This window comes from Penaeus monodon, chromosome 6 (assembly GCF_015228065.2).
Source record: "Penaeus monodon isolate SGIC_2016 chromosome 6, NSTDA_Pmon_1, whole genome shotgun sequence".
Taxonomy (NCBI): domain Eukaryota; kingdom Metazoa; phylum Arthropoda; class Malacostraca; order Decapoda; family Penaeidae; genus Penaeus; species Penaeus monodon.
The window spans coordinates 1,338,068-1,348,607 of NC_051391.1; the positions used below are offsets into that span (position 1 = coordinate 1,338,068).

Below are 10,540 nucleotides of genomic sequence, written 5' to 3' on the forward strand. Positions count from 1 at the left end.
TCTGTTTCGTCTGTTTCGTCTGTTTCGTCTGTTTCGTCTGTTTCTGTCTGTGTCTCTGTCCCTCTCTCTCTCTCATTCTCTCTCTCTCGTTCTCTCTCTCTCTCTCTCTCTCTCTCTCTCTCTCTCTCTTTCTCTTTTTTTCTCTCTCTCTCTCTCTCTCTCTCTCTCTCTCTCTCTCCTTCTCCTCTCTCTATCTCTCTCCCCCTCCCTCCTCAGTTCGTCGCCCATTCTCAAACTTCCTCTCAATCCCTCCTCCTTCTTCTCTCTCTCTCTTCGGGCTCGTCTCTATCTATTTGACGTTTCTAGTTATTCTCTCTCTCTCTCCATCCTCTACCGTCTAATTACGCCCTATTATTTGTTCCTCACTTCTCTTCCTCGTTCTCACATCATTTGGAGGAGCTAACCGGTGAACACTTTGCGGAAATCCGGTCCCGCCCGTTATCACTTCCTCGTTCGTGAAACTCGGGGATGGCGATGAAAAAGGTGAATAGTGCTTGGGAGAATGAGGCCCGCTCGTAGAAGATCATTACTACGCGATCCGTGGTGACAGTTAGTGCTGTCACGTTAGTGTGAGGCGTGCATGAGATTCATCGAGGAGTATGAGTAACGTTTCGAGCGAGTTAATAGCTGGTTCGTGATGAACTGAGTGAAGTCAGGTACGAAAGCTAGGTGCCATGTTCGACGAGTATTGGTAAGTGTAGGTAGAGAGGTGGAATGGCGGTGTAGAGTGCAGAAGAAGAGGAAGCCAGGCAGCGCCCTATGCCCCCGAAAGGCGTGGTCAGCTGAGCTCTCACTCGAAGTAGATGTAAGGTAGTAGCTATATATACATGGGCGTTTATTAAGGTTAGTAAGGCGATGTATGGTAGGTCTATTGGTATGTTAGTGAGTGTGATTGAGGATTACTTAGTGTGATAGTGTGAGTAAGCGTTTGAGCATTTTTTGGGTGTATGTTATGGTGAGTGCTTATTTTTTAGCTGTTATTACAATTAGTAATTATAACGTTATAAATATGCTGTATATAGAATTTTATCATTTTTTTTTTTTCATTTTATTTATCATTTGTTTTATGATTTTATTTATTGTTATTATTCATGTATTCATTTTCTTTATTATTATTATTATTATTATTATTATTATGTCTGTTGTGTCTTTGCTCTTTTTTTTACATTCTCTTTACCTTCTTCTTCTCTTTTTCTTTTTCTTCTTCTCTTTCTTTTTCTTCTTCTTCTTTTTTACTTCTCCTTCTTTTTCATCTCCTTCTTCTCTCCCTTTTATCATCATTATTATTTTCTTCTTCTTCTTCTTCTTCTTCTTCATCTCCTTCTTCATCTCCTTCGTTTCCTTCTTCACCTCCTTCGTTTCCTTCTTCATCATCCCTTTTTTCTAACTTCCCTCACTCTCCCCTTCTCCTCTCTCTCGCGCAGGACTCTTCCACCGGGTCATTGGCGAGAGCGGGTCGGCTCTCGAGCACTGGTCCCATGACCCGGACCCGGTCGTATCCGCTGAACTCCTCGGAGCAGCCAACGGGTGCCCGACAGACGACCACGCTGCCCTGTACGACTGCATGATGGGTGTGTCGGCCGACGACCTGGCAATGACTATGGATCGGTTCGTGGTAGGTGGATAGGGAGGAGGGGGGATGGGAGGTGGGGAGGGAGGGGGGGAGGTAGGGAGGGGAGAGGGAGGAAGAAGGAGGGAGGAGGTGGGAGGGGGGAGAGGAAAAAGGGGGAGGGGGGGGGCGTGGGTGGGGGGGGAAGAGGGGGGGGAGGGGGGGAAAGGAAAGGGCACCCCGGGAAATGCTAGGGTGGCTCGGGGGTGGGTAGGTAAGGGGAAGGGGGGGTGGGGGGGGGGAGGGGAGAGGGAAGTGGGAAGGAGGTAGGGGGAGGTGGGAGGAATAGGAGGGAGGGAGGAATAGGAGGGAGGGGGGAAATGGGAAAAGGGGGAAAAGGAGGGAGGAAAAAGGGGAAAAGGAAAGAGGAAAGGGAGGGGGGAAGAAGAGGAAGGGGGGGGAGGGGGGGGGAAAGGGGTTTGGGGGGTGGGGGGGTGGGGATGGGGAAGGGGAGGTAGGAGGGGGGAAGGGGGAAGGAGGGGGAGGGGGGGGAGGAGGAAAGAGGGGGAGGAGGAACGAATAGGACGGACGACCTGGCACTCAGGGGGGTAGGGAGAAAGGAGGAGAAGGAAGAGGAGAAGAAAAGCAGGAGGGGGAAAGGGGGGGAAAAGGGAGGAAGGTAGGGTGATGGGGGAAAGGGAGAGGGAGTGGGAAAGGGGGGAGAGGAGGAGGAGAGGGAGAGGAAGGAGGCAGAGAGAAAGGTAGGGAAGGAATAGGGGAAGACAGGAGAGAAAAGAGGCAAGAGAAAAGAGGTGAGAGAAAGAGGAGAGGGGAGGGAAAGGAAGGGAAAGGAGAGGAAAGATGATAGAGAAAATGACGGGAAAGGGGAAGAGGAGAAGGAGAATAAAGAGTAGGAGGGACATGAGCGGGGAAGAACGTATTCACGAGGACAGGTTGGATGAGAGGACGTTTCATTAATGCAGAAATTGATAAATATATGAATCAATATGTGGTTAGATTATAGATAAACAAATAATAGTACTGTAGTAGAAGCGCAAATGATCATACAATAATATGAACATAAGACAAACAAAATGATATATCTATGCAAACAATGTAATACTTATATATGATCTGTCTCCCCCCCCCCCATCTCCTTTCTCTCCTTTCTTTCTCCCCTCTCTCTCTCCCCTCCATCCACGCCCCTCTCTCTCTCCCCCCACCTCCACCCACGCCCCTCTCTCTCTCCTCTCCACCCACGCCCCTCTCTCTCTCCCTCCACCCTCCACCCACGCCCTCTCTCTCTCTCCTCCCTACCCCACGCCCCTCTCTCTCTCCCTCCACCCTCACCCGCGCCCCCTCTCTCTCTCCCTCCACACCACGCCCCTCTCTCTCTCCCCTCCACCCACGCCCCTCTCTCTCTCCCCTCCACCCACGCCCCTCTCTCTCTCCCTCCACCCACGCCCTCTCCTCTCTCTCCACCCTCCACCCACCCTCTCTTCTTTTCCCCCCACCATGCCCCTCTATCTCTCTCCCCTCCACCCTCCACCCACGCCCAGCTCCCTCTCCCCTCCTACCCACGCCCCTCTCTCTCTCCCCTCCACCCTCCACCCCACTCCCCTCTCTCTCTTTCCCCACCCCCACCCACGCCCCCCCTCTCTCTCTCCCACCTTCCACCCAACGCCCTCCTCTCTCCCCTCCACCCTCCACCCACCGCCCCTCTCTCTCTCCCTCCACCCTCCACCCACGCCCCTCTCTCTCTCCCCTCCACCCACGCCCCTCTCTCTCTTCCCCTCCACCCACGCCCCTCTCTCTCTCCCCTCCACCCTCCACCCGCGCCCCTCTCTCTCTCCCCTCCACCCACGCCCCTCTCTCTCTCCCCTCCACCCACGCCCCTCTCTCTCTCCTCTCCACCCGTACCAGTCCGACGATCGTCAGCGGGGCGAGATGGGTTTCCGCGGCGCCGCCCCCGTCACGCAGGTGGAGGGCCTTGCGGGTTCGCTGGTGACGAAGCTTCCTGAGGAGTACTACGCCGACGGGGATGTGGCCGACGTCCCTCTCATGATCGGGGCCAACAAACACGAGGGGTCCTTCGTGCTGGGGAGTGAGTTGAGGAGAGGATGAAGCTTCAGGGGGTTTTATTTTTATTTTATTTCACTTTTTTTTTTTCTTTTTTTGGGGGGGTGGGGTTCTTTTTGAAGGGGATGGATTAAGTGGAGTTGAGGGATTGAGATAACTAAGGATTAGGGATTTAAATTTGGAAGGTTAATGTGACTGGGAGATTAAAGTAAAAGACTGAAGGATGAAATGGTCTTGTAGGATGGTGTGGGATGTTCTCGTTATTGGCAACAGTCAGAATATCTTGCTGATATAACATTCTTTCGATAGTCTTATGAAACTACCAATATTAGAGAATGCATTTTAAAACTTGTAAAATCTTATAAAACTTAAAACATGTGCCTTGTAAAGAATAAACGATTTTTTCCTAATACAAGTTAATTGATAAAAAAAACTCACAACTTCTTCAAAAATACAACCGAATTCCGTTAACTTTAAAATGAAGCATATAACATATAAGCATATAGGATGAACCTGAACTTAATACACGTACATAATAAAGCCTAATTTGCTTTCTCTCTTCCAGTTATGTACACTGCTTACCTCGTCCCAATGAGTATATGGAGGATGATGTGTATAAGCGAGAACAGATGCTGACCGACCTTCTCAACGCATTCGGTATGTCACTCTCTTCATGCTTTTATTATTTTCTTTTCTCCCCCTTCCTTTATCAGCCTCCTCCTCTCCCCCTTCCTTTATCCTCCTCCTCCTCTCCCCCTTCCTTTATCAGCCTCCTCCTCTCCCCATTCCTTTATCAGCCTCCTCCTCTCCCCCTTCCTTTATCAGCCTCCTCCTCTCCCCATTCCTTTATCAGCCTCCTCCTCTCCCCCAGGCGTGACGGACCAGACGCACGGGATGGCGGAATCGATCGAGGATGCTTACCTCATGGGCGTCGTGTCGCGACTTCGACGCGGGTTGGGATCTCGACGTCGTGTCTGTTGTCTGTGTGTTGCGTGTCTGTCTGTTTGTCTGTCTGTCTGTCTGTCTGTGTGTTGTGTGTCTGTCTGTCTGTCTGTCTGTGTGTTTGTGTGTCTGTCTGTCTGTCTGTCTGTGTGTTTGTGTGTCTGTCTGTCTGTCTGTCTGTGTGTTTGTGTGTCTGTCTGTCTGTCTGTCTGTGTGTTTGTGTGTGTGTGTGTGTGTCTGTCTGTCTGTCTGTGTGTCTGTCTGTCTGTCTGTCTCGATATAAGATTTTGTCCCAAAAGTCTCCCTCCCTCTTCCTTCCCTCCTTCCTTCCCCATCCCTCTCCCTTTCCCTCCCCCTCTCCCCATCCCTCTCCCCTCGCTCTCTCTCTCTTCTTCCCGATCTCCCTCTCCCTCTCCCTTTTCCTTTCCCTCTCTCTCTCTGACTCTCCCTCCCCCTCTCCCTCCCTCCTTCCCCGGAATTAGATCCTCCCCATCCTCCTCCTTCTCCCTCTCCCTCTCTTTCTCCATCTTCTCCCACCCTTTTCACCCTCCCCTCTCATCCCCTCTCACTCACTATCCCTTTTCCCTTTTCTTCAACTTCCTTCTCCCTCTCCCCCTCTTCCTTCCCCCTCCCCCACCCTCTTTCCCTATCCCCCACGCCCTCCTCTCCCTTCTCACCCCCCTGTCCCTCTCTCCCTCCCCATCCCTCTTCCTTCCCTCACCCTCCCACCTCCCACACCCCCCTCCCACTCCCTCACCCCTTCTCACCCCTCCCTCCCTTCTCCCACCTCCCTCACTCCCTCTCCCTTCTCACCCCCTCCCTCCCTCCTCCCACCTCCCTCACCCCGCCCTCCGTTCTCACCCCTCCCTCCTCCTCCCCCCAGATGGCCGGGGTGTTCTTCCTGAAGGCGGGGGCGTGGCGGACGGCCAAGCTCCACGCCAACGGCACCTCGGCGGGCACCTTCGTGTACTCCTTCGACTACGAATCCGACGACAGCATGTTCCGGTGGCTCTTCATGGGATACGAGGGCATGCCTTTCAGACCAGGTGGGTTGGGAGGAGGGGGGAGGAGGGGGAGGGGGTACCAGGGCATGCTTTTCAAACCAGAGAGAGAGAGAGAGAGAGAGAGAGAGAGAGAGAGAGAGAGAGAGAGAGAAGAGAGAGAGAGAGAGAAAGAAAGAGAGAGAGAGAGAGAGAGAAGGAGAAGAGAGAGAGAAGAGAGAGAAGAGAGAGAGAGAAAGAGAGAGAGAGAAAGAGAGAGAGAGAGAGAGAGAGAGAGAGAGAGAGAGAGAAGAGAGAGAGAGAGAGAGAGAGAGAGGAGAGAGAGAGAGAGAGAGAGAGAGAGAGAGATAGAGAGAGAGAGAGTGAGTGAGAGAGAGAGAGAGAGAAATACTTAGTTGCGTTCATTTAGCTATCTATCTATCTATCTATCTATCTATCTATCTGCCTATTAATCCCTCCGAAACAAAAATCACGGGCTCACAACAAAAAAAGAAACGAAAATGATTTTTTTTTAGATCTTTTCAAAAAAAGAAAAAGAAAAAAAAGAAACGAAAACGAAAAAAAAACTAATTTTTCTTTTTTTCCCCTCTCAGGTGTGACTCACGCTGATGACCTAATGTACCTCTTCTCTCTGCCCGCTGACCTTGACACCGAGGAACAGCTGCGGGTCAAGGATTACATGGTGACACTGTGGACCAATTTCGCTATTTATGGGTAAGTTACAGGGAGGGAGAAAGGAAAGGGGGGGGGGGGGAAGAAGAGGGGACGAGGAAAGAAAAAGAGAGGGAGGGAGAGGTAGTGTGTGTATCTGTGTATGTATACACACACACACATACACACGCACATACACACACACACACATGCACACACAAACATACAAACATACACACACCAAACACACACAACACAACACACACAACACACACACAAACACACACACAAACACACACAAACAACACACAAACACAAACAACACACAACAAACACACAAACACACACAAACACACACAACACACAAAAACACACAAACAACACACAAACACACACAAACACACACAACAAACACACACACAAACAAAACACAACACAACACACAAACACAACATCACACAAACACACACAACACACACTACACACAACACACACACAACACAACACACACACAAACACACAAACACAACACACAAACACACACACAACAACACACAACACACACACATACACAACACAATACACACAAACACACACACACACACAAGCACACACACACCCACAACACACAACACACAACATCATCACACCACACATCACACACACCCCACAAACACACAACGAACACACACACACGTCTATGCCACGCACGAGATCTCACACGCAACACCCTCAGAACCCACTCCCCCAAACCAAAAACACCCAGAAACCCGCAATGCTCCCGTCACCAGTAAACAGAATTATATTCTGATCCGGGATACGGCCGTGGAAAATGAATATTCTGAGAGGTAAGTGTCCGTGTATGTTGTGTGTGTGTTGTATGTGTGTTGTATGTTGTGTGTGTGTGTGTGTGTGTGTGTGTGTGTTGAATGTTATGTGTGTGCATGTCGGTGACTATATATGTATGTATTTACAATATGTGTGGATATCCATAACCATCTTCGTGCACCCTCATTCCCCCTCTCCCCATCCCCCCAGGTGGCACATTGCCATGCAGGAGGACGGGCCCACCTCGCCCACCTCGCCCACCCCAGGCATGACCTCGGCCCCTGGACCCACCCAGGAGGAGTACGACGCCCTGGCCAGAGAAAGCCAAGCCTACATGATCTCTATGATTACCTTCGTCGTCGCCTCCGTCGGCTTAGCTGGCTTGAGTTTCTTCTTCTTCAAGAAAAATAGATAAAAAAGGAGAAAACAAGAATGTTGATAATGTTTAAGCAAATTGTGCTGTAACTGCTGTATCTAAGTGTATGTTATTTTGCTGATAGGAAGCGGTTATGTGCTCTTATTTTTATGGTAAGGCTGGCCCGTTTATGGTAAGGCCCGTTTCATCGTCTGTTTGTTATTGTTTGTTATTAGTATTTGTGATTGACGGCGTCTTCTGGTTATTTTGAACAACGACCTCATTAATACTGTTCATAACAATAAAGTTTGTGATTAGAATTAGCTGTGCCTTCCCTCAGGATAAAATCATTCCCATAAAAGTTGTTAAGTTGCACAGTTGACGTTTATGTTGAACACTGCAATCTGATCTCTTGTCTTTATTCACTTTGAGTTTAGTCTGAATAAGAGAATTTCTTCTTTTTGAGGCAGGACCCAAAACAGAGAGAAATCCTGAACAAAAAATATAAAAAATTAAACAAAGGTGAAAACTAAGAACTGTGAAATGATGAAAAATAAATAATAAACTAAGAAATTAAATATATGTTAAAATTCACAACGGTAATAACTAAATCACCTAGAAACTGAATCCCTGCACTTCATCTTAAAATGTAAATAGATGGCCAGTGACCAAATGCAGATATATATTTTTTATATTTTATACACTAAAGATATACTTTGCCTATACAAAGGATCCCTAATATAAAATACCTATCACATAGTTCTCTTAGGGGATCAACACATTTCAATACACCAGTAACTCATAACATTTATTTTGTACATTTACGGAAATATTTAGTCTTCTTTTTTTTTTTTTTATCAGCCATTGAGGGCCCGTTGTTGGACGTAGGCCTTCCCCAACTGTCTCCATTCTGCTTGGTTTCATGTTTGGGGAGTTTGGGCCTACCCCACCGCGCTGGCCCAGTGCGAGTTGGCGGGGTTTATACTGATAAACATATTTGTATATCATTAGACAAAGTGACAGGTGAGGCCAACAGCTGGCCTTGGCTGCCAGGAGCGCCGTATCTAGGTTCGATTTACCTAGAATTATTTAAATCAGCGAGCGTGCTCATATGCGCGCATATGTGAGAGAGCGCGCGGCTTAAATGTCGAGTAGCTCTAGTATAAGCCAGAACCACATTTTATGGCACTACCTAGATGGGTAAAGACTTACTATTTTATGGTTCAGTGCAATCACCATTGATGAATCACAGAAAACCACACTAAAAAACAATAATTACACTTTACTGAAACACACACACACACACACAGGTAGATAGATAGATAGGTGGATATTGATATTGATATCTGTGTAATATATGTTTTTTTTTTTTTTTTTTTTAAGTGCCTTGTCCTACAAGGACGTTGGCGATCATGGATTTCCACGATTTTCTTGGCAATTCTAGAGCGGTGGTTTGCCGTTGCCTTCCGCCCGGTGTTTTTATCGAGTTACCATTTCTATTTACCCGGTTCTGTGACCGGCACTGACTTGGGCTGGCTTGCTCACCCAGCGGCTAGGTAGGCAATCGAGGTGAAGTTCCTTGCCCAAGGGAACAACGCGCCGGCCGGTGACTCGAACCCTCGAACTCAGATTGCCGTCGTGACAGTCTTAAGCCCGAAGCTCTAACCGCTCAGCCACCGTGGCCTCAATATTAATGTATATATGTATATATTTATTTTCCTTGCCCAAGGGAACAACGCGCCGGCCGGTAACTCGTACCCTCGAACTCAGATTGACGTCGTGACAGTCTTGAGTCCCACCGAGTATATATAAATAAATGGGATCAGAATAATCATTAAAATAATTTTCTAATGATCACTATGATGTTGCGATCATTAACGGAAAACGAAAAACCTCTTTCGCCTCTCTAGACCTTGGCAGTAAGTGCATGAACACTGATATTTTTTTGCCTTTTCTTTCTGGTGTTTTCGTTCTCCCCAACAGTGACCATGAACGTCTAACGCCTGACAACAGGTTAAGTCACATACTCGACGCCTTTTCTCCAGCCTCTTCTCTTCCTTCTCGAGTTATTTCTGCTGTTTCCGGCGTTCCTTCTGTTGCTTCTATGCCAGCTTCTGACAAGGTGCGCAAGGACAATTAATCGTTTTGAGGTCGCTCTCCTTCCCGTGTACTATCTTCACAGTATCCTCTTTCTTGTCGAGGGATTTCTCATGGGACTCTTGAGATGTCTCCTCTATTTCAACAGCCTCCACACTTGGAAGTGTTTTCGATTCCTTCGGGAAAATCCTCTTAAAGAAAGATTCCCAGAACCAGCTTAAGTTCTCACGTGAGGTCGCTTTGCTCTGGCTCGCTTCACGTGATTCCTTATCACTGGTAACCTCCTTATCAGGCCCTTTGACCCCAAACTTCGAATCATCTTCCTTGTGGCCACTGACCAGTTTCTCAGACTCGCTATAACGATAATCCTTCTCGTGACCAGCCTCCTCCTTCCCAGACTTCCTGGTAGAATATTTCTTGTCGTGGCCAGCCTCCTGATCAGACTTTCCGTTGGGATAATTCTTGTCTTAACTAGCCTTCTTTTGACGCCTCTTAAAACGATAATCATCATCCTAACCAGCCTGCTCTTCAGACTTCCTCAGGCTCCAGTCTCTTCTCCTGTAAGATACTTCATAACTCTCACCTTGGCTGTGAGTCTTCCAACCCTTCCGATGCCGCCATTCGTGCCCTCCGTTTGTTCGCCTCTTGCCAATATTCCACTCTCTTCTGGTTTTAAGGCTTTCTTCGGATCTCGTTTCAGTCAGCGGAGAGCGTGGATGCTTCGCCCTGTAACGAGGATCACGAATATAAATTTTACAGTAGAAACAGCCACTGCAAAAGGAAATCATCCACGGTTAACGTTCCAATCTATAGTTCAAGGAATCCAAAGTCAGCCTCCGGAGAGAACTAAAGAAAATCTCATTTACCAACTGAAACCTTCCAAAAGGAAGAATATAATAAAAGTAACACCGTTTAGCGGATACTAATCGCAAAATTATCTGTATGATTACTCCAAGTAACATAATTAATGCTGCGAAGTTAAATATCTATATCATTATTTTCATGTGTCTTGACTTCAGTAACTTAGATACCGTAGTA

General features: G+C 48.0%; 1 protein-coding gene across 1 annotated transcript in view; it reads left to right on the top strand.

Annotated features, from left to right (window-relative positions):
• Positions 1 to 7,728, top strand: part of LOC119573721 (fatty acyl-CoA hydrolase precursor, medium chain-like) — a 23,386-nt gene extending 15,658 nt beyond the window's left edge. The window contains 9 exon segments of the mRNA XM_037920828.1: positions 1,415 to 1,615; positions 3,473 to 3,653; positions 4,194 to 4,211; positions 4,214 to 4,285; positions 4,500 to 4,600; positions 5,454 to 5,616; positions 6,165 to 6,285; positions 7,014 to 7,070; positions 7,261 to 7,728. Of these exon segments, the coding sequence (XP_037776756.1) occupies positions 1,415 to 1,615; positions 3,473 to 3,653; positions 4,194 to 4,211; positions 4,214 to 4,285; positions 4,500 to 4,600; positions 5,454 to 5,616; positions 6,165 to 6,285; positions 7,014 to 7,070; positions 7,261 to 7,465 (1,119 nt within the window). The 3' untranslated portion in view covers positions 7,466 to 7,728.
• The last annotated feature ends 2,812 nt before the right edge of the window (positions 7,729 to 10,540 follow it).